At 48.4% G+C, this 22,973-nt stretch overlaps 2 protein-coding genes across 11 annotated transcripts in view; one reads left to right on the top strand and one right to left on the bottom strand.

Annotated features, from left to right (window-relative positions):
* ankrd44 (ankyrin repeat domain 44) overlaps nucleotides 1-2,222 on the top strand; it is a 19,785-nt gene extending 17,563 nt beyond the window's left edge. Inside the window, exons 24-28 of one of the 2 annotated variants that reach the window (XM_077001680.1) lie at nucleotides 1-46; nucleotides 156-238; nucleotides 357-439; nucleotides 544-635; nucleotides 1,072-2,222. The exon at nucleotides 1-46 is cut by the window's left edge and continues 100 nt beyond it. In XM_077001680.1, the coding sequence (XP_076857795.1) occupies nucleotides 1-46; nucleotides 156-238; nucleotides 357-439; nucleotides 544-635; nucleotides 1,072-1,316 (549 nt within the window). In that variant the 3' untranslated portion in view covers nucleotides 1,317-2,222. The remainder of the gene's footprint in view (nucleotides 47-155; nucleotides 239-356; nucleotides 440-543; nucleotides 636-1,071) is intronic. The other variant, XM_077001681.1, reaches the window with a different exon arrangement.
* Nucleotides 2,223-3,360: 1,138 nt separating this feature from the next.
* Nucleotides 3,361-22,772, bottom strand: pikfyve (phosphoinositide kinase, FYVE finger containing). Of its 9 annotated transcripts, none has more exons than XM_077001676.1 (43): nucleotides 22,483-22,772; nucleotides 20,770-20,957; nucleotides 19,936-19,974; nucleotides 19,597-19,746; nucleotides 17,881-17,990; nucleotides 17,611-17,782; nucleotides 16,743-16,950; nucleotides 15,690-15,716; nucleotides 15,414-15,503; nucleotides 15,115-15,250; nucleotides 14,800-14,957; nucleotides 14,441-14,552; nucleotides 14,183-14,330; nucleotides 13,868-14,086; nucleotides 13,347-13,409; nucleotides 13,129-13,258; nucleotides 12,722-12,902; nucleotides 12,561-12,635; nucleotides 12,371-12,478; nucleotides 12,041-12,181; nucleotides 11,701-11,827; nucleotides 10,289-11,508; nucleotides 10,062-10,162; nucleotides 9,889-9,960; nucleotides 9,605-9,776; nucleotides 9,297-9,475; nucleotides 8,953-9,066; nucleotides 7,896-8,004; nucleotides 7,645-7,799; nucleotides 7,431-7,527; nucleotides 7,199-7,259; nucleotides 6,966-7,106; nucleotides 6,739-6,859; nucleotides 6,533-6,628; nucleotides 6,370-6,453; nucleotides 6,183-6,277; nucleotides 6,000-6,059; nucleotides 5,700-5,876; nucleotides 5,367-5,470; nucleotides 5,018-5,146; nucleotides 4,638-4,899; nucleotides 4,466-4,540; nucleotides 3,361-4,244 (listed from the first exon to the last, which is right to left on the bottom strand). In XM_077001676.1, exons 2-43 carry the CDS (start codon nucleotides 20,945-20,947, stop codon nucleotides 4,129-4,131), a joined length of 6,312 nt encoding a protein of 2,103 aa, XP_076857791.1. In that variant the 5' UTR covers nucleotides 20,948-20,957; nucleotides 22,483-22,772; the 3' UTR covers nucleotides 3,361-4,128. The 9 variants fall into 9 exon arrangements, with proteins under 9 accessions (XP_076857791.1, XP_076857789.1, XP_076857788.1 ...); XM_077001674.1 differs by having other exon boundaries at nucleotides 22,545-22,771; XM_077001673.1 differs by lacking the exon at nucleotides 22,483-22,772 and adding an exon at nucleotides 21,683-21,837 and having other exon boundaries at nucleotides 13,919-14,086.
* Nucleotides 22,773-22,973: the final 201 nt, after the last annotated feature.

Here is a 22,973-nt window from a genome sequence, read left to right on the forward strand (position 1 = left end):
ACCGCGCTCATGATGGCAGCGGGGAGGGGAGCCGTCGGTGCTGTAGGTATGAAGCACGTTCCTCATCCTCCCCGTTTTCAGTGAAGTTCAGTGATGTTTAATGACCTCTGATCCGTGCGACGGCAGTGATGAGTATTGTGTGTTTGTTTGAAAAGAGGCTCTAATTACCAGTGCAAACGCAGACCTCAGCTTGAAGGATCAAAGAGGCAACACTGCACTGCACCTCTCCTGCAGTAATGTGAGTGACCAGAAGAGGGATTTAATCATTATTAATTGAATCTTAATTAATTACGATCCACAGTTATGGTTTTATTTGAAAACTTAGTGAGCTTAGTCTCTTCCTACCTGTTGTTTAGGGAAAGGAAGAATGTGCTTTATTCATTCTGGAGAAACTTCCGGACACCACGCTGATCAATGCCACCAATGCAGCCCTTCAGACGTAAGTTGACCAGGCGCTTTAAGATGGGAAACGTGTTGCAGTTTGATCCGTGAGCACGTTCTCACTGTTGCCCCCGCCTGTGTGTGCCCGTCTCCACCCCCCAGTCCCCTCCACCTGGCTGGCCGCAGGGGCCTGAAGCAGGTGGTGCAGGAGCTGCTGTCCCGGGGAGCCAGCGTGCAGGCCGTGGACGAGAACGGTGCGTCTCCGCAACGCCACACCCCTCCCTCGCCCCTGCGTGTGTTTAGAGAGTCAGCATAGGATGTGTTTAATCGGCTTGTGTGTGTGTGTATGTGTGTGTGTGTGTGTACATGATGTGACGGCCTCTGTTTTTACAAAAAACAAACAAAAAAAAAACATCTGTGTCTGTTTTTGGAGGCCAACGGGCCTTTTTACCAAAGCAGTGTGCAGATTTGCAAAGCCTTGACCGTTTGTTTGTCCACATCTGCACCCCGACCCCTGTCTGTCTGTCTGTCTGTCTGTCTGTCTGTCTGTCTGGCCGGATAATAACGGAATGCCGCTCTTCCCCAACCACCTCCCCGCCACTGCCCTTTGTCCAACGTCCTTCTGTCTGGCTCCTCTCCCTGTGCCCCTGTCTGTCTCTCCCTGTCTGTCTCTCCCTGTCTGTCTCCCAGGTCTTACGCCTGCTCTGGCTTGCGCTCCTAGCAGAGAAGTGGCTGACTGCCTGGCTCTCATTCTGGCTACCATGATGCATTTCTGCTCCCCTTGCAGTTCTGGAGCGCCCTCCCCAGGGGACTTGCTGAGGTCTCTGCCCCGGCACTCCAAGGGCCCCCAGGGGCCCCAGAGCTCCAGGGTTCCCTCAGGCCCTTCCAGCGAGAGCACCCCCACAGAAAATGACTCTGACTCTGAGACCTTTTGACTACGACTCTACCTGGAGTCCAACCCACCATCCTCTAGAGTTCTCAAAGCACTTGGACTTAGTGGACCTCACTGAATTCTCCACACGCTGGGATCTTCAAAAACGTATGATGCACGAAGGCTGGGGTATTCTTCTTGCAGCTACATGAGTGTGAATCGTACATGGTTTCTGGAGCAGAAAAAAAGACAACCGATGTTGGAGTTGCCCATGCAATAGCATGTATCTTATGAAAATATTTTGAAATGTCACATAGCAGCGTGAACTGTGACTGGTTGATTGGGGCGGAAGCTCTCTCCCGCTTCGGAGTGAGTGTATCGTCACAGAAGACGTTGAAAACGGTTCTTGGAAAACGATTCCTCTTCCAGAGCTAAGAAACAGCACCATCTCCTACTGTTGTACACTGCCACCTGCTGTCAAAGGCACAGCAGTACATTACACGTGGAACAACGAGAAGCTTAATTTGCTGCGAGAAGCATAAATCAGCCTTAACAAGAAACTCGGTACACTTACTGTGTGATGCTGATTACACAGGGACTTTTCTGAAGCCATTTTATAGCTCCTTTTACTGATCTGGACCATAAATGGTGCAGGTAGCATTTTTATTTTGCGTGAAATTGCCAAATACTGAATCAGTCTAACCCCACTTAAGGTACACTGTATGTAGTGTGGGTTACAGTGGTCTCGTTTGGAAGCACAATGTTGACTCTCATTTGTTTTAGTGAACAGTAAATGCCTCACAAATCCTCACTTCTGTAGTCAGGGACCAATGATTGGGACAGACATGGAATTACATGTTGCTGCCATAGACAGGCTGGGGTTAAATATTTAATGTTCAATATTTATATGCAAAAAAAAAAAAGCAAAAAAAATCTGATGTTGGACAAAATAATTTGAAATCCAGTGTAATGTGATGTAGAACCAGTAAAAATATGAATGTGAAAAAATTTAGAATTAGTACTTAAAATGGTTTGCAGGTGGATTTCTGTTGGTGGGTCTGGTGAGCAACACTGGTGTTTTAGTGTCTATTTCAATGATGGACTAGGAGTGGAACCAGGTTACCGGATATGGTTTATTCTTAAGTCTAATGCTCTTGGACAATATTTCCATATGTGTCCGTTACACTGACCGTATCGGTTCAGTACGACCATATCAGCAGAGCTTCAGCGACTGAAAGGTGTTTATATTGTTAATATTGCGCATGAAACGAATGGTACTCAAGTGTGACAAGGAAAAAAGACGACAGCGAACATGCAGCTGAAATCACATATTCACGTATTCACCTCCACTCGCTTTTATTTGAACCAGTTACTAAAATGAAACTCGGCAGCTTCTACAACACACGGAGGCCTTCAAGTAACTCCCAGTTGAGAGTCAGTGACAAAGACCTAAAAGATCAATCCAAATTGGATATTCCCATATCCAGATCCTACTTTATCAACAGTTCAATCGTGTCCAGTGCCTTGTTCTGTCTTTTTAAACTTTGTTTTTAGTGATTTTTAAAATGAGTGTGGTACTGTGTCTGTGGGAGCTGTAAGCGACGAAAATGTGAAACGGCGTTTTAAGGCGGTCTGGGTGCTCGAGCGCGCTGTGTTGAAGCGCGTGCCTGTGCGCGCGCTGCGGGGTTTGTACATGCAATATTACCTGACATTAACGCCGTAAGAAGCACATACTGTATTGGGACTCATTAGCAGCAACATCAGTACAGAGGCTGCACACAGATATTACATTAAGCATTTTTGTCTACACGGACAGGACACCTACCTGCTTTACAGACGAGCAGCGACTTCTAGCAGTATTAAGGCAGATCAAGCTTTGCCGCTTGTGACAATCTTATTTGTGCCACACCTTCCTCGTGCAGTACGAAATGCTGAAGGCTGTTTGTCAACGAAACTTTCTTTTATATAAATGGTAAAATTATAATATAAAACTTTTAACAAAGTAACGTGTTGTGTTTCTTTGTCCCACTCACCACCATCTGCAGTTTGGATGCTGTCATGCCTTTCAAACCTTGCATTACTTTGGAAACAATGTCTTCAAACTCACATTAGTTTGGAAAACAGTACTGCGTTTATTTGAGCTTTTAGGGAGCTTGGAATGCAACGTACAACAGAAACCTCTCAGTAATTTGTGTCAATATCATTTATCACTTATTGTAGTTTAAACTGTAGTAGCTCAGGAGGAAACCCCATTGTTTTAGGTAGTGTTCACTGAATAATATTGGCCTTGTTCCATCAAACCGCAAAATATACATACTTATTCTACTAACATAGAATCAGTATATTCTATAATAATATATAGTATACTTTATTGTGGTTCACTGGTACAACTGTTGCTCTGGTAATATAAAACATACTTACTAAAAAAAAAAAGTATATTACAATAATATAGAAACCAAACAGTGTTAATAATCTTTTAATTACATATATCTGTACATTTCATGAGAAACATTTACATCGTCTGTAGGTCTAATTATTTATATATAAATACGTAAACACTGGTTTACGGACCGAGTGTGTTCCTTTGTGTTTCAGTGCCATTCGCCTTAAGGGTCTTTCTCAAAAGACTTTTTTTTGTCTTGGCGATTCAAGTAAACTGAAAAGTGGCAGGATGTTACCTGCTGTTTGTGTGCATAAGGATTAAAATCTGTGTGTTGTGAGTAGTGGAATGTTCAGTTGTGGTCACTCCTTCACTCCTTCACCAGCTGCTGAGGAGGCCCGTGTGCCGTCTTCCAACCTTGAAGAGCACTCCACAGCCAGGTGAAGGGTCCCTGGACTCTCTAGAAGAGCAGCCAGACTGGTCTCCGCTCGTCCATTCAGCAGTTCACTCCCAAGCTTGTCCAGTGGTCGGGGACCATGAGGAAGTATTTGTCCATAGCCTCACAGAAGCGGCTGCGGTACAGCTCCGGCGACACCACCGTGGGCATTTTACCTGCGGGAGAGAGAGAGAGGATTACACCAGCCTTCACGTCTGGGGGCGCTTGCATGTTCCTTACTGCACGTCCAGTCACGCCCAGGCCCCACCGGTGTGAAACTGATTATTTATTGTCTGAAAACGCAATCTTGAAAGCTGAATTGAAAAACTCAAAATCAGCCCAGGTGATAACGATTGGTTTAGAGATATCACGAGTTGAAGCCCAGGGTTGAACGCACCTTGCCCTCCCAGAATCCCCGTGGACTTCACCACCATCTCCAACTTCTTGTCCCATGTGAACGTCCTGATGTAATCTGGAAAGAACAAGTTACACGTCAAGGGGTCACGTGCCACAGGGGGGGGAAACCCTTACAAGACGTGTCTGCTGGCAAAACGTCCCCGGCCCGTCACCTATGATCCCCACGACGAGCTGCCCGGTAGCGTCGTCGCGGCCCACCAACAGCGAGTAGTCGATGATGAGGTGGCTGGACAGGAAGTAGGCGTCGCTGTGAATGGCGGCTCGCAGGATGGCCTTGCAGTGGGAGCGGATGTACAGCGGGTTGTCTCGCACCAGCTTGAGCAGGTTCTCGTCCAGCAGCACCACCTCACAGCTCTCCTTGCCCTGCTCCGTCTTCACGTTACGGTTCCTCAGCGAGCCCTTCAGGTCGAACACCTACGGGGGGGGGGGGGGGGGGGGGGGGGGGACCGGCATAACATAACATGGTTTAGTCAGTAGACACCAGTTGGGATTTAGTTTACTCACAGACGGTCACGTCGGCCATCTGACCCACCTGTGCCATCTTCCGTCCATAGAAGAGGTTCTCCATCACGAGCAGATCGAGCTTCTTCTCCGTGTTGTTCTGGGAGTTCTTGTAGCCAATGCGGTAGACTCCCAGAATCTTAGCAAGGGCGGTTGGCCGCTGGGTGGATGGAGAGAAAAATTTCTATAAATAAAAGTGACCCATGATATAGCGAATACACTCTTATATAGATCCTAAGTCACATTTGAAAACCACGGATGCTTCATCAACACGTTTAATCAACAGGGTGTCTAATGTCCCTAGTCTAGTTTAGCCAGAAGGGGAGGAGTTCTACTGAGGTAAAGCCCATGCTCCGAGCCACTGCCACAAACCCCCTTACCTTCTGCTGAACCGCACCAGTGATGTAGGTGAAATAGTGGGGAGCAAAGTCCAGGAAGGACTGCACCTCCAGCCTGGGCATCTGCTTCAGGATGAAGCGATCATCTAAAGAGACACACAGAGGTGCTGGGTCAGCCCTCGGTCACATGACGAGCACTGCTGCTCTAAAGCGCAACGAGAACTGATGGATTCTGAAGAACTGATGGATTCTGTCAGACTTGACAGAGTCAGGCTCAAGACTGAGCCATGCTGCCACGCCTCCAGGTGTGTGTGTGCGTGTATGTGAGAGTGTGAGAGAGAGAGAGAGAGAGAGAGAGAGAGAGAGAGAGGACACCTTCAGTGGCGTAGAAGACGGCCCCCGACTTGCCGCCTCGAGCCTGCCAGTTGACGCAGTGCGAGAGCGATCGCACAAAGTCTTCCTCCGTGCTCTCCATCACCTCAGCACGCATCTTATGGAACTCCTCCGCGTAGTAGATGCGGCAGTAGAACTTGGCACTGCTGTCTGAAAACTCTGTACCGAAGAAATACATTTCCGCTGGGTCAAAGAAATTTAGCGTTGAACCACAGTAAATGTTACTTCAGGAAAATCACTGGTCTGGTCTGAAGGCGGCCCGATTAAGTCTTTAACACTCACGCAATTCAATGTGTGGGTTCCCAGTTTGCTTCTTTTGTTTATCACCACTCTCGGTCTCCTCTGGAGAGAGGAGAGAGAACCTGTGACTAAAAGAACTCATCACAACCACATCAGCTTTGACTCGTGGGTCTGCCGGCGAGTTCTGCAGGCTCCTCCTTCTGTAAGCGCGAGCGGGTGACTCACTGAGGGTGTCGGCGTCCACGCCGCTGCGTCCCGACTGGGAGCTGCTGCCCTCCACGGCCCTGGCGGGGCTGTTTTTCACCCGGCTCTCTCCGGAGCTGCGTGCGGGGGAACAGCACACGCCTGGTCATGTGACTGCCGCTCCAGCCTTAAACGCTACACTACACACTCGACGTGGTGAAATACGCACCCGAGGGTCTGGCTGCTGTCGTCCCCGGGGGGCTTGAGTGTGGTCTTAGAAAGCTCCTCCAGTGCGTTCTTGTATTCCTTGCAGCTGCAGGGCGAAAGCAAACGTGGGGTGAGGCGGGGGCGGAGACACGGGGCGGGGCGAGGGGGCGGGGCGAGCGGCCTACCTGAGGGCGAAGGCAATGATGGAGCTGGGCTCTCTCTCACACACCGCGATGGGCACACGCTCGTGCTCTTGCATCAGATAGTGCTTGTCGGGATCACTAATACCAAATCAAGGGAATCCGGATAAACAGCATTTCAACAAGGGGGGTGTGGTTTAAGAAAGAAAGGCGATTGGATACAGAAATAAGAAAGGTGATTGGATACTCACAACGGGAAAGGAACAGGGTTGTAACTGTTCCCGGGTAGCAGGTTGGCCAGGATGGTTTTCATGATCGTCTTCTCCTTCACTTGACTGTCGCTGGAGCCAAGCAAGTGTCCATCGAACACGTCTGCGGGAGGAAGGAGCCGTAGAGATGTTTAGGTGTTTCCACCATAAAAGGGGAACTGTGTGTGTGTGTGTGTGTGTGTGTGTGTGCGCGGCGCGCGCACGCTCACCCTCAGGGATGCTGATGGAGTCCTGCTCAGTGAAGGAAGGTCCAGACGTGAGCAGCTCTGAGCACTGCTCTGCGGGCGATGGTAGCTGAAGTAAGGATGACGACCCGGAGCCCGAGGGCAGGGTGTTTAGATGACGGTCCTCTGGCATTGGGGAATTGGGGCTGTCAATCAATTGTACGGGCCATTCAAAATTGATCTGACATTTCTATGGGTAAATGAATAGCCCAACTCACCTTTCTCACCGTTCTGTATCACGGGGGAGGGGTTGCGGGGGGAGGACTCCAGAATACTCGTCTGTCAGTCCAACAAACGAACACAAACGCATGATCACTCATAAACCTTTACTTTCATTTAATTTGTACGGCAGGTGTACATCAGACCCGTTTAAAAAGGTCTCCACCTACACGTTAGTGCCACTGTGCATGTCTGACAGGAGAGTGTGGGCGACACGTTAAATCTGCTGACCTTGCTGTCGTCAGCGGTGGTCTGTCTGTGTCTGCCGGGGCTGGGGGGAACGGACAATCGTTTCCTGCCCTTCTCCAGCTGAAACAGGTCTTGCAGTCTGACACACACACACACACACACACACACACACACACACACACACACACACACGAGATCAGGTTTCTGATCGTGTCGGCCCAGGTGTCTGCCCTTGCAGCGTGTCGCCGGGCCTCACCTGCTGTTCCAGGACTGCAGCGCCTCACACAGACTCTGCTTCCTCATCACCAGCGACTCCAACACCACCTGCAGCTGCTGCGGAGAGTCTCCGCCCGACGCCTGCAGACGCGCCTGCAGCTTGTCCAGCCAGCTGCGCAGCTCCACCTCCTCCATCTGCACAAACACGGAGAGGGAAAGTGGTGAGAGGGGGAGGGGTTGTGGTTCAGCACCCCCTCGACCTGCAGGCCCGACCCACTGGAGCAAACCTACGTCCTTCTGCGCAAACAGGTCCTCCATCTTCTCCTCACGGGTCTTGCTGAAAGTTTCCGTCTTCAGGGAGGTGAGGCGGTCGTCTATCGCCGCGTACACCTGAGCCACCCTGAGAGAGAGAGAGAGAGAGAGAGAGAGAGAGAGAGAGAGAGAGAGAGAGAGAGAGAGAGAGAGAGCGAGCGAGAGAGCGAGAAGAAAGAATTAGAGAGAAAGAGAGAGCATGAAAGTGGCAGAGAGAGAGAGAGAGAGGGCAAGAGAGAGAGAGAGAGAAGAGAGAAGAAAGAATTAGAGAGAAAGACAGAGAGCATGAAAGAGAGAGAGAAGAAAGAATTAGAGAGAAAGAGAGAGAGAGCATGATAGTGGCAGAGAGAGAGAGAAGAAAGAATTAGAGAGAGAGAGCATGAAAGTGGCAGAGAGAGAGAGAAGAAAGAATTAGAGAGAAAGCGAGAGAGCATCAAAGAATTAGAGAGAAAGACAGAGAGAGCATGAAAGACAGAGAGATGTGAAAAATTCAAACCAACACGTGAAATTTACATACACAAATTCAAAAAGAAAATCCCAAACTTCCAAACACTAACACAAATTGAACAACTAAAAATCATTCTAGGAGGGGGACACAGCGCCCCCCTCGCTGCTAAATATGTATCTACATGTCACAGCCTGAGAGACAGTGGGAAACTACCCCCCCCCTTCAGTTTCAGAATGTAAATAATTAAAATGATAACTTTCCCTAAATGTTATCATATATATTATTATTATTATTATTGTTGTTATTTGTCAATATTATTGTCATTGTTATCATTGTTTTTAATGCTTTGGCAACACTGTATATTGAATTGAATTGACAGAGAGAGCATGAAAGACAGAGAAAGACAGAGAGCATGAAAGACAGAGACAGAGACAGAGAGAGAGACAGAGAGAGAGAGAGAGAGAGAGAGAGAGAGAGAGAGAGAGAGAGAGAGAGAGAGAGAGAGAGAGAGACACACACACACGGACGGACGCTTGGACCAGGAGACCAGTGGCATGAGCACAGCAGAGGGGCAGATGGGAGTCGTACTTTTGAGAGAAGTCTTTGAGGTCCTGCTGCAGGCCGCTTTTGCTGGGGCCCTGGTTCCTGATGAAGATCTTGGGTGGAGGCAGGCAGATCTCCAACAGTCTCACCGGGATGTAGCTGCAGAGGAGGAGGTGGAGCACATGGACCGACTGAGTGAACATTGTATGAGCAGGACGGCGGGTGAAGGAACCCATTCACCAAGCTGCCAGCAGCACACACCAGCGCTGCTAGTAGGGACAGTCGGTCGTGGAAGTGAGCAGAGCATAAAGGAAGAGGAAGAAGAGGACCCCACCATAGCTACGGTAAGAATATGAAAACCCCGACTTGTGTGGTAGCAGACCCTTCACCTGAAGGAGGCCACCATCTGGTTGTAGGAGAAGTACTGGTGGTAGTCTTTGTGGATGGAGTGACCGCAGGGTTCCGCGTTGGCACGGCGCGTGTACTGGTGGCCGTAGAAACGCAGCTCGAGGTACTTGGCGAAGGACATGGACCACGAGTCATTGGACAAGGGGACCACTGGTGTCACCTGCCATCACAGGGAGAGGACAACTGACCGCATGGACGAGTTGGGTCAACCACGCTTAGAAGTGGTCTTGTGCACGTCTCAGCCAGCCCTGAAGACCAGGCTGTGGTACACACCATCCGACCAAGTTACCTGCTTGCAGATTCGGCACCAGGAGTAGTTGAGGATGGTGTGTTGGTATCCAGGCACGGGGGAATCGAGCTCTTTCAGAACGATCTGGACGCAGCCGCTGCCATGTACGAAACGCCGAATGTGATGCACCATGGGAGTCTCGCAGTACATGCTGGGACACTGGTAAGAGGACCTGCACGCAAGACAGACAGACGCACGCACACAGACAGACGCATGTATTACAAAAATGTAAATGTTAAGGTATGAGAATGGAATTGGTTGTAGTCATGTTGTTTTTTTTTAACCTGAAGCAGTATCTTTCCAGAAAGATTCCAAGCGTCAGGTCGTTCTTTCCATAAAATTCCATAGTCACAATCCTGTTTGTAGGCAACAGACGCAAAAGCAGGTTCAGAATTACAGTAAGAACTCAGGGTAATATATGAAACAACACTTCATAAAATACAGAGAAGGGGTTTACCAAGGACTGACGCAGGGGTTTGGAGCATTCTGAGACTGGGATGATGAACTACTGAACAGTACACAGAGTCGCTGATGGTTTACTGGATTCAGACAGTCCAGCTGTGGCGGAGCAAATCGCAAACACCCCTCAATAAGAAAGACACTGCTGCAATGCCTCCAACATACATTTCACAGACAACATGAGACCGATAGCAGGCATACTGCCGCTCGAGGGGGCCTGTTCACCTTGTTGGTCCAGGTCACGTCACCCGGCCCTGGGCCCTTCTCTTCCTCGCCGTCCGCCTTCGCCGGAGCCCTGGAAGGGTTAGCCTGCGCTGCGTTGGCAAACGGGTCGGCGTTTCGCTGCCGGAGGCGGCCTCCCCTGGCGCGGTAGTCGGCCAGCATGCAGGCCAGCTCCTGGCTGCCGCTCAGCTGTTCGGCCAGGCGGGCGGTGGTGAGTCGGTGAGAGGGCAGGACCGGGACGGGCCGCAGCTGCGACGGAGCCCCGTTGGTCAGGGTGGTGGCGGAGGTGGTGCTGGCGGTGGCGGTGGAGGACGGCTCCTTCAGCAGGAGACGCTTGCGACGCCCGTCGAGCTCCTTGAAGTCCTTGTCGAGGAGGGGCGAGAGGTAGACGTGCTCGGGGAAGTAGTCGCGGCTCGGGCAGCGCAGGCCGGCCGGCGTGAGGAGGAAGGGCTCGCGGAAGGTGACGAAGGGCGAGACGCACAGGATGATGTCCTTCAGCTCCTGCTTGAAGCAGGCGGAGATGGACTTGAGGCGGTCGTCGGTGGACGCCACTTGTTCGGTCACAAAGAGGCCCGTGTCGTCCTGCAGAGGGTCCCTGAAGAACGGCGTGGGAGGGAGCGGCGTGTCGGGGCCCGTCCCCTCCTCACCTCCGAGCTCCTCTGCGTCGGCCTTCATCTCCTCCTCCATGTCTGAGATCAGGTAAGGAGGGGACACGGGCAACTGACTCGTGGCACAGGACAGCGGCGTGGAGGACTTCACCTCTTCCCCTTCTCCCCCCAACGTGGACGAGGACGAGTCCAGACGGTTCGCTTTGGGGCTTTCCAGTTCCTTCAGGGAGGACTCGGAGACGGAAGGCTGACCGCTGGACCCTCTCAAGATCTCCTGGAGCTCGGGCTCCAAGTCTTCTCCCGAGGGGAGCTCGCCAGGCCCCTCGCTGTCTCCAGTGCCACTCCCCTGGCTTCCCCTCTCAGGCTCCTTCTCCTCTTCCCCACAAGTGCTCTCCAGCAGGCAGGGGAAGGAGGTGCTCTTGGAGAGGCTCGGGGGCATGGCAAACTCATCCATCAGGAAGGAGATCTCCAGCTGGGAGTGGTAGGCCACATAGACCATCATGGTGATGATCTCCTTCACCCGGGCCAGCTCGTACTCGGAGGCCCCACGGAGCTTGATGGTGCAGCCCAGCTGAGGAGGACAACCCTCAAAGAACATGAGAGTCTTCATCTCATCTGTCAGAACATTGGTAAAAGACAAATAAAACTTTCTAAAACAACAAAAAATCTTAAATCATCTTATTTACGTGAGCAAAAAAAAACACACTGGTATAAAACACTTCATCGTTAGGTCATTTATTAAAACTTCATGAGGACTTTTTCTTAAATGAATGAATAAATCAGCAATCAGTGTTTGAATACACTCACTGTTGGGTAGTTGGAAGGAGTGAAGGTAGAACTTGTGGCAGGTACCCAAACGTGGTTTTGTCAAAAGTTGATCCATAGACATGACTAGATCTCCTTGGGTCATCCGGCTTACTCTATCCAACACTTGCTATAAAAGACACAGATGAGGAACACTGAATAAAGCCTACAGACTGCTACAATGCTTTGGGTCTGAATTCCCCCGTGAGCACTGAACAGGGTGTCAAACCACATCCCTGAACATCTTTTGACCATCGATACCAAAACCTCAGATGGTGGAATATAAGAAAAGCAAGGTATACAAGAAGTGCAACACACACAGACCAAACACACGGACACTAACGGGCTTGACGTTGATGACCAGGGTGATGCCGTGTTCCAGCAGCATGTCTTGGGCGATGCGGGACACCGTCTTCTCCACCAGCACCAGGTTGGGACGCACATCCACTATCCGCTGCACGTAGTTCTTCAGAAACTCTCGCTCCTGTGAAGAAGCACAAGAAATGCGCTACCGGTCCTTCCCACAGCAGAAGTGATATCTCCATTTCAGAGCTCCAAGATTTTGTTTGGTAATGCTTTGCACATCACACTTCAATAAACCAGTGAACTATGTTTTATGACGTTTCTAGTCATAGAAGGGTAAGTAAAGCTTCAGTCAGAGAGAGTGGTTTACCTGTAGCACAATTGGGTCGATGCATGAGAACTTTGTCTCTTCTCTGTAAAGGTACTCGATTGAACACTTCAGCAAAAGGATCTTGGGGTTCTTGATGTAAGAGTTCATCTGCAAGAAGAATGAACCGAGAATCAGTAAAAGTGCAACATTAAATACACCACATACATGAGAGTAGTGAGAAAACGCCCACCTTCTTGTGAGCAACGTTCTTGGAGCAGACAAAACCGTTCACCACAACGGAGTCGAACTTCTTTCCGCCGGGTATCTACAACGACACAACGAACCGGTCAGTGGTGTGGAGATGCCCCTTCCGTTCCTGCGTCAGGACCGTGCGGGGCCCGTTCCGCCCACCTTCTTGATGTGTACCAGCTGGCGTATGTCCATGTCATCGTCGCAGCCGCGCACGTCGGGCCGAACCGCCTGCACCACCTGCCGCACCACCGGCACGATAATGTCACGCCAGGACAGGGACAGCGACTCGCTGTACAGCAACTGCTGCAGAAGCCCCATCATGTGGCTGTGATTGGCCGACCTGGGGGGGGGGGGGGGGGGGGGGGGGTTAAAGGAAGCCTCCGCATAAGGTTGGGAGAGGTCAGTGTCTAAAACAGCAGCACCTCCAACTCCTAAAAGCACACAAGTATTCCCAGTAGCCTCCAAAATCAGTAATGGCTTAATTCGGAGAAAGAGAAAAGACCTTCGGTTTCTGCCTTGAGACCGTAATCTGTGACAAGTCTCTATAATGCTCCCCAAAGACTCACAGAAGTCTCTCCATGGCCTTCTTCTCCCCATTCTCCTCCCTCAGCTGGTCCAGAGAGCTGTGGTGCCACCCGAGGGGGGTGAAGAGCATCTCCTTAGCCTTCTCCTCTACACGCCGATTGAACAGAGACTCTACCAAAAACCAGAGGGAAGCCTTCAGCGTGGTCTGGCGGATTTAACCAGCACAACTAGCACGATGCAGCTTCTGACGAATATGTACCTTTGATGAAGGCATCACTGATGGATATATTCTGACCCCCGTCTTCCGAGACCAGGACTTCAGCTGCAGGGTAAAGACAGAAAGCGTGAAACATGGACGGCATAATACCCCCCAAGTGCTCCCGAACGAGAATGCTCAGACGCAGGCTTAAATTGGTTAGTGTCATGTTCTCAGATAGATTGAGGAAGTGCGTTTCAATGCGGTTGTTAGAAGGAGGAACCACGGGGGAGTGGCTGTGGGAACAAACGAGTCATGCTTCTGTATGAAATAAACCATCCTTCACCTCAGTCTTAATGTTAGACTATAAGAGGGGCGGTCATACGTTTGGCGCGAGGGCAGCGGGATGAATGTTAATTTTTGCGTGGGAGATTTTGGTTCTTCTGTTGTTAAACAGGAATGCCCCGAATGCGAGGAGATTCATGCCTGTGTCCAGGCAGGCCAGCGAGTTAGTGCTGTTTTCCGTGCAGGAAGACAGGAGGCAAAAGCAGACGACTCCCCGGGGCCCCTCAGCCTCTCCTCACGTGGTGCGTGGAGGTCAGGGTCGCGGGCGAACGGGTCAGGGTGCGCCGTACTTCTCTGCTCGGCTGGGTGGGGGGGCACGTGGGGGTACTTGGCCTGCTTCTTGATGTGGAAGTTGACGTTGTCCTGCTCCACGTTCAGGTTGATAGAGGCGGCGGAGTCGCTGTCCACCGCTGACTGAAAGCTGCTGACCGACGTGCGCTTGCTGGGGCTAGCCGAGTCTGGGTGGGGGGAGGGACAGCAGGTCAGAGGGGAGGCCCTGCGCTCCAGAGGTACCACAGAAGAACCTCGACCGGCGAGGGGAATGGGGCTCTTACTCAGCGTTATATAATCGTTGTCGTCAGCTAGCTGCTCCGTGTCGCTGTCGTCAAACTTGATGTCTTTGAACCACGATGGTTCGGAGTGTCCCTCCACGGAGTTCACGCTGTCAGTGTCTGGGGACGGAGTCTCGGAGAACTCCGTGCTCTATGTACAAGAATGGCAGTTCTCAGTACAACAAAGTCAGAACAATCATTAGTAACATCATGACTATGTAATTCATGATGATTGTTTAAATTTTCCATTTTTAAGATCACCTGAAGAGGGCGATACAGAGCATACTCATCACGGAAAATCTGATCGTGGTGAGTGAGACAGTCAAGCCAGCGCCCATCAACCAGAGCTTGTCCAATGGCTATAGCCTGAGCCCTGTGCAAAAAAATGCAAGAGGTAACATATTCAAGTGCCGTTAAATATCCTGAATGTCTCCAACCTTAACAGGCTAGATATATACCAAGGCTCAGTAGGTAAGCTTCCACACTTCGAACCCATGTTGGATCTGAAGTAACCAAGCTCTAAGATCAGAGTTCAAGTTTAAGTCAAGTTCGAATTTCATTTGCATGCTCCAAATACATTGGAAAACCTTTGTCTAGGTGCTCGTCATTTCTGTCCATACCTAGTAGAGATGGTGCCATTTCGCAAGAGCCAGTTGACAAGCTCTTTACCCACAATGCAGTTGGGGTAAGTGCGTAGCCAGTAGCGGTGGTCTTGGAACTCCATCCCAGTATTACTGTGGCAGATTTTCTTCCACAGGTCTTTTAACTGTGACGAATCCTAGATTAGATAAATTACACATCTTCAAAAGCAGCAGAGTCAGGATCCTTCACCTGATACACTAAACAAACATGTGATGTTGCACTGAAGCTGAACTCGAGACTCAGCAGGGCAACTGACGGGTTTGCATGAAACGTTGAGGAAGGAGAATGAGCACCAGAAGGATCTTGCGTTCTTCTTCGCTGTGGTCGGGTTTTGACGTGGTTCTGCTGGCCTGGGGACTGACGGAGCTGTCATAGGTAGGAACCAGGGAACCAGAACGGTCCAGAGACAAATTGGTCACACTGGCTGACCTAGAGATCAAAGAGTTTCCAGAAATCCGGGAGGTCAGCTATACAAGCAAAGGTTCTAAGAGGTGAAACCAGCAAACTTTCATAACAGTAGATGTTTAAATCATAATAGAACATTCATTTTAAAACTTTTTTTAAATTTATAAAAGTATAAATAGTCACACACCTCTTTCTAGCTGGCGACTTGCCCAAGTCTTCTTGCACGGCCGACAATCTAGAACTGAGGCCACTATTCTGAGACTCCTGATGGATCAAACTGCAGTCACACAACACAAATATGCCACAGTGAATTCATGAAGCGCTTCACTCCCCGCTGCCCCGTTACACTAGCAGAGATTCGCTTAGTACAGCACATGAGCACCATGCATGAGAAGGTCAGAACCACTACATACAGAACTGAAGCCCCTGGTCAAAGTTACAAAATGAAAACACGGACACTCACGTCTTCCTCATCCCAATGGCAGTTTTTCTATGCATGAAGAGAAAGGAGAGAAGATGTGCTTTGAGAAAAGACTGGAAGAAAATGAGCAGAAGAAACTGACTGCTTGGGCAGTCAGTGGGAACAGGTGTCAAACACACACACCCACCCACACCCACACACACACCACAAACCAAGAAACAAAACCAAACCAGATATCGAGCACACTTTAACCTCCTACAGTGTCAGGGGGGCAATCAAGCACTTCTGCTTTTCAGATGGTTAAAAAAATAATCAAAAACAAAAGTGAGATCAGAGATGAAACTTTAGAATAACACCTACAAGGCACACAGTAACACAACAGACAGCAGAAAGGGAGACCATTTACATGCACTTAATGGAATAACTGCAGAAAATCAGATTTTCAGTAATACCATCAACATGTTTTCATGCGCTTGGGTTATCAGATAATGGGTTTACATGAGTGAGCCAATAATCGGATTTCTACACTGCAGGCAGCCATTAATCTAACAGAATACTGAGACGTAAACATCCTGCTCCAGGTTTCTGTAAACATGGACCCCCTTCATTAGCGCCTCATCTTCATTTTTAAGGTTATTAACAGTGCAACATGCTGCCTTTTTCACAGCGTACATGTATTTATGCAAAGATGGAAAGAAGCTTGTGTCAGTGGGCGGGTGCTACACGTGGAACAGCTGTACACTTGACTGGGGTTACATCTGCAGACATCAGATTAAAGGTATACATGTGCCGACAAATCAGACTACCGAGCTTAAACCTAGCTTTCTTTATCAGATTTCTTAATCTGATTTCTAGGCAATAATGCAATCCAGGAAATCAGAGCATGCCATTTACATGACCACTTGAACAATCAGATAACTGGAGAAATTCTGATCGGTTTATTAAGAGCATGTAAACCTATTCAGCGTGGCGACAGGAACCGAGAGGCAAAGCGAACGCACAGGAGAAACAGCACAGGCCCCAGACCTCCTACAGGCAAGCTGTCCCACGCCATGACTCTCCGTCTCTCCTCTCTTCCTGGCTGGGCGGGTTTACCTTTGCCAGGCGAGGTCTTCCTCCAGGAAGATGTTGCGGCTGGCCTTGCGGCCGCCGACGGGCGTGCGGGGCTCGCTGGGCTCCAGCACGCACACGGAGCAGGGCGAGTCGGACAGGGCGCTCAGGTCCTCCCCGAGGCTGCCCGAGTCGGCAGAGTGGGCGTAGCTCAGCGCGATCTTACGGCAGTAGGTACACGCTCGCAAGTCTCCTGAAGCACCGCATGTACACACAGGCACACACATGAGAAAAAAAAAGAGAGTTAGAGATGTGACAGCATCCGAGTGCCTACTCGCGCCCCCTAGTGGCTGTATCCTGTAAAAGCACTGTGATGCATCAATGATGACCTGATTCATCATTCTGCAGTGACAAATACAATCTAACCATTATCGTTGTTAAATATGAAATGAACAGAAATATAAAACCACAGTCTTTTAACTATTCATTTTAAATAACATTAAAGTTTAACAAACAATAAAATAACTAAATACTTATTTATTTTAGTAACTTAAGTTAATTCTATCACACATTCACTCAGTAACAAGAGTACCCAGACATGCTTTGCTATTTAAACACGGGGTTATAGCTACTGTAGAACCACCCAAACCTGTCCCAACACAAAAACACGTGCTTTCAAACCACACGACAGGCACGACCACACGCAACGTGCCGAGATGCTCCTTACGTCTTCAGAAACCAACAGCTGCAGTTGCCCCCACACCCTTCCGGGTCCTGCTTTAAAGTACACCTCAGAACACGGCGCCTGGCATCGAGACACGCCCTCCCTCAGCCGGACGGCCCTCCTCTGGGGCCCTCTCCGTCGGACCAACGGGGTCACGGATCCCCCCCCCCCTTGCCCGTCAACACTCACCCGTGTAGCCCATGAACTTGCCGGGAATCTCCTGGTTGCAGCAGCGGCTGCAGAAGATCTGGCCACACAGGCGACAGTGGTGACGGCGGCGGAAGGTGGTGAACTTCTCGTTGCAGTCGTAGCACTCCTTGCACTGGCTGTCCGGCATCCAGTACTGCTTCAGGTCGCTGTCCTGGCGCGGCGGCAAACGGGCAGGAGGTTACGAGGACGGTCGGCGCGTCCGCCAAACGCGGGCCGCTCGAATCTGGGCAGAAAGCTACAGACTGGTACCTGGCTCCTTCCCTCCATGATCTCCTTGAGTCTCTTCAGGGCGGTACGGAGCTGAACTGCTGTCCTGGGGTCGTGGCCACCCAGGGGAGTTTCTGACTTTCGTCGTCCATCTAGAAGCATACACACACACACAAACCGTATGAGCCAGGTGCACAACACGGTGTGAGGATGAGGCATGCAATTCTGAATATGAACACGGCCACTCACGCTCATTCTGGACACAGTGCACATGTCATTGGTCATTCACATCTTTCATAAAATGGGTCACACGTACTGACGGCTTATGTCAATGGTCATAAACACCAAGTATTGTTGTGAATACATAAATTATGGTTTTATGAGTTTTAACAGACCAAATAAATGCAATAAAAAGGAGTGTGTGGTTAGTTTGCAGCTGCTCCAAAATATGTTATATGGCTCAATGTTCATGGGGAAAACGTTTCAAGAACTGTTTCAATGAACCATGACATGCCGAGACGTCCACATCACACTCACACACTCTCAAACACCAGGATTAATAACACACACTGGCTGAATTCAAGCATGAGACAAATTTTGCATCAGTAGACAAACAGTTCACACTTATACACAACAAAGAAAAGCACAAAGAGAGGACCCTCACCTTCCCATTCAACTGTGAACACAAAAGAACATGAACAAAGCTTTATATTGTATTTACATTACATTCCTTTACATTGTATGTACTGCATAGGGCACATGCACTTTATCTAGAGCAACGTACACATATACATACATACAAACTTGTGGGATTCATGTATTCAATAACATAAACCACTTCTGGAATGTAACAGATTGGTTAGTTACAGAAGACTTATTTTCTTCCATTGTGACTTGGCCAGTGACTATAAATATTCAGAAGGTCAACAAATTCTAAGCTCAAAACTTGATTAAAAAGTTAACAGATAAAGGATCCAGAGGGCAGAGAGATGTCTAGACTGACAATGACAACCATGTCCTGAAAAAGAGGACATATATCTCATGGTGCTCCTGTCTGCTGAGAGAGTGACTAGTCCAGATGGTCCATTTCCACTCATGGCAGTACTTATCACGTAAATTCATCGCATTTAGTCTATCAAGACATTAGATGCAAGGTGAGTTTTTTTGTGGGAAGAAAACCTGTCACTGTCTCTTTTGGGTTTCAAAAGACATTTCTCCAGTGATAGTTGTATTCCTTCAAATTCTTCTCTATGTGCCTTTTTTAAAGAAAATAGCTTCTATCAGAACCACAGGAGACCATCCATTTCTAAGACCTATGACCAGGCCTACTGCTCTGCCATACTACATAAGAGCAGGCAGATAAGGAGGAAGGGTGTTGATCAATAGCGTGTTTGACTGCCTCCTGGCATCAAATGACTGTAACTGCAAACATTTCGCCTTAATGCATCGTCCTCATGACACACTGCATGGCAGTTTTTCCTGCCTGTTTTGCTGCTGCTGTTGTTGTTTTCATTAATCATGCATAGCTGGCGTGGGCTTGGCAGATCACACAAAGGCAGAGACTTGAGGAGGTGTAGAATTACGCTAGACTTTGAACACAGAGGGCACTGTAGTTTTGGATCAGCCAATAGCTCAAGCCTAAGTGATTGAGGCTAGTCATCCTTCCCTGATAATTCAATCAGTTCAAATCAGTAGCACGAGGATACAAGAACAAGTATTATTTAGCAAAAAAAAAAAAACCAGTTGTTGTGGCTGTACCTGAGGCTGCGGAAGGCCGCCGGACCAGGTCTGAGTGCTTGCGGTGTGCCGTAGGGCCGTGGGCTGCCAGGGTGGGACTGGACCAGTTGTGGCGCTCTCTCTGGGGCGATGGCCCGGCCGACTCGGCTGCTTCGGGAGGCCGTCCCTCCTCTGGAGGCAGACGGACACACAGGCAAGAGCAGTGAGTCTCAGTGGCAGTCCCGGCAGCAGGTCCGGAACGCTGAGACGGAGAGCTGCCACATGTCTTAGTTTGGTTGTCCCCGAAATGTGAGCTTTTTTATTTTATTTTATTATTCCTTTCTATACTATGTATTTTTGTGTAACAAGGGCCACACTTACCAAGTTTTTTTGCTGGTGCAATGTTTGCACCTGACTTTTCTAAAAAGAATAAAAGGCAAAGATTAGATGTTTGATTACTATTGTAATTGCATTTCCTCTTGGTCAAGTAGAAAGATGTTTCTTTTGTTTTCTATGTATGACACTAATTGAGAATATAAAAGTAACTTCTGGTTAAGGAAAGTATTTAAATAATTAGTTATTTAAACTACCGCTATATTATTGTTTTAATTTTTGAAGCCTTAGGCTAGTTTTCAAAAACAATCAGATCTGCTCAACCCCTCTTCTATAACATAACTGATCAGATGCCTTTACCCAAGTGTTCTTATTTAGAGCAATATCATTTTGTCTGCATGGGCCTATTTTCTCTCTGTACCTAAATCCCATTTGCTAATGGGAAGGACCAGCCAATAAGAGTGAGAGACTGAAACCACGTCACTGTGTGCTCTTGGCATCTCTACTTCTAAGTCACATGACTTCACAAGACTGTTGGCCATTTTCCAGTTATACCCAGTTATTACAGACAGCCCAAATCTGCTAAAGGGGAAAAGCAACCAAACAAAAACAACTGTGAAATGAAGAAAAGTGCATAACAAAAGATCTGAAAGACTGTGTTACGTTTCATAACCCCATAGTCTAAAAAAATTTAGACAAAACCAAACACACACACACACACACACACACACACACACACACACACACACACACACACACACACACACACACACACACACACACAGCATGCTTTTGCACATAAAGGAAACTCTAATCCATTCTAAATGGAAGTCATTAATAAGAGCTAAGATTCACTGGAAGTGTGCAGTCATTATTAGTCACCTCTGTTGAAGCGGAAGAGGCTGACCAGAGAGCTGTAAGCAGAGCGCAGGGGCGGCTCATCCTGATCTGGGGTCAGCGGCTTGAAGTGGGTGAGGTGGGAAGGACTGGCAGGGGACAAGGGTGGTTCAGAGCTGCAGTCCAGCGTGGACGCGGACGTAGGCTTGTCTTCAGCAGCCATGACACTGCCCCTGTGAAGCAAGCAGTCATGTCAGAACATGCAGCTTTGTAAGGAAGAGAAGGACACCACACCGGAGTCAGACGGAAGCCATGTTAAGCCTTTTAGGCTTTTGCAAGAAGCATACATTTAAAGAGGAACTAAAATGTGTTATCCGTTGTAGATACATCATTTGTTAGATAATTGTTTCAAGCAAGCTGCCTCTTTGCAAACGAGGAACAGGGCAAATAAACTTTGCCACTTCCTGGTACCATGTTATAAAGGATCCATGAGTTCACTGAAGGGATTCCTCTGTTCAAGGTTTGTCGTCGTAAGTAAAACGATGTTCAGTGACAAATCTATGTGTCACAAGCGTTCATAAAACAAATTTCATTGTGAACAATTCAAGCAATAATCCGATCCATCTCTAATTCACATAATTCACATTACCAGCCAAATAATTTACACACAATTTACCTATATACAAGCAGTTTATGGGTTAAGCATTCCCAATCACGTGAGTTACAAAGCATTTGTAAAGGACCCATGCAAAAAGGATGGGAATATGATCATTACAAAATATATCGCTATTAGCTAGTTTTCCTAGTTAGCATAATGTGTCGCACAACAATCAGAAGCTGAAAACAACAGAATAGTAAAAACACACACAAACACACTAAATTAAACATCTGCCTGGTTAGTTGGTACTGACAGTCCAATAACTAACCGTGAAACCACGTTACCAAGTTCACGTCTTACCGCTTAGTAAAAACCACTGAACCCGGACGCAGTGAGCAGGTCATACTAACACATTCATTTTCAACATGTTACAAACACAAACTCACATTAATGAAATTATACATTAATGAAATGATACATTCATTAAATGAGTAGGCAGCTAGTTAGTCAGCTGATTAAACCACAAGGGGGAAAGTAACGTTACAGGAGTGTCGGGAACACACACCATGTCACGTGATGAAGGCCCACACACATCAGATCACATCATAGTTCTCGTTCATGTTCATGTTGGCAGTAAAACACACTTTTATGTCACATTAACCCAGTGAACAGTTTCAGCTCGCTTAGCTGGGCTGAATTAGTGCCTGAATATCCGGTGTTAGCTAGCTGGCTACCTAAGCAGCTAGTGAGCTTGACTTATTTGCAGAACTGGTGGCAGTATGTTAGATGTCCAACAGAGACACCCAGAACCAAAACACCACAATTAAAACCAGTTCAACCATTTAAACCCAGTTACACCAGTTCAGACCTGCGTGTCCAGTGCAGCCGCAGAGTTGCCTAGCGACCCAGCACCTTCACTCACACTGATGAGCAGCTGTCAAACCCCACAGATGCGCTAGCTGGCTAATTTAGCAGCTAAACACCCACAACACGTAGCCAAGACGCACAATAAGTGGATTAGAAATGCAGTTTACGTTATTAACTCGATTAGACGGCTATGGATAACCGGACAAAATCTCTGGCGTTACTCTAAACGTCCTTGATATACAGTTAGCATGGCGGCTAATTCAGCAAAAACGCACCAGTCTCGCGCAGCTCACCTTGCTGGCTAGCCACCCACAAGATGAACCGTGTAAACGTACAGACGTAAAACGATGCATACCTGTATGACCGTCTTCTACAGCATAACTATAACACTTATATAACTATAAGGTAATACATATCTCTACTTCACACGGCATAAGTATATAATCAACTTCATATGATCAGTTTAAGTTAGCTGGTCCGCTTGTCCGCTAGAAACCTGGCAAGTAGTCTGAAGTAATCGATGGTAGAATCGTCGATCATTGTTTTTATCACGAGACGAGGCGTCAGTGGTTCTATAAAAAGACTCGTGGACTACTACTGTCTGCGCAACGAGCATGTGATTTAAACGCATGGACGAATAAACAATCATATACATAAGGGTTAGGGTACAGCTACTTGTGTGAAGCAATTAGCTTTTATATTTGTGTTGGCTAAATATATATGAGCAACTGACAAATTATTCTGCCTTCTCCCTTTAGTTCAGTCCAAACTGCAGGGTGTGTAA

This window comes from Brachyhypopomus gauderio, chromosome 4 (genome assembly GCF_052324685.1).
Source record: "Brachyhypopomus gauderio isolate BG-103 chromosome 4, BGAUD_0.2, whole genome shotgun sequence".
In the NCBI taxonomy this organism is placed as follows: domain Eukaryota; kingdom Metazoa; phylum Chordata; class Actinopteri; order Gymnotiformes; family Hypopomidae; genus Brachyhypopomus; species Brachyhypopomus gauderio.

Coding starts and splice junctions, on each gene's coding strand:
- pikfyve (XM_077001670.1), bottom strand. CDS start 21,726: ATGACCTGCTCACTGCGTCCGGGTTCAGTGGTTTTTACTAAGCG. Junction 14,087..14,182: donor CAACGATTATATAACGCTGA/GTAAGAGCCCCA, acceptor CCCCCCACCCAG/ACTCGGCTAGCCCCAGCAAG. Junction 7,528..7,644: donor CTGCAGTCCTGGAACAGCAG/GTGAGGCCCGGC, acceptor TGTGTGTGTCAG/ACTGCAAGACCTGTTTCAGC.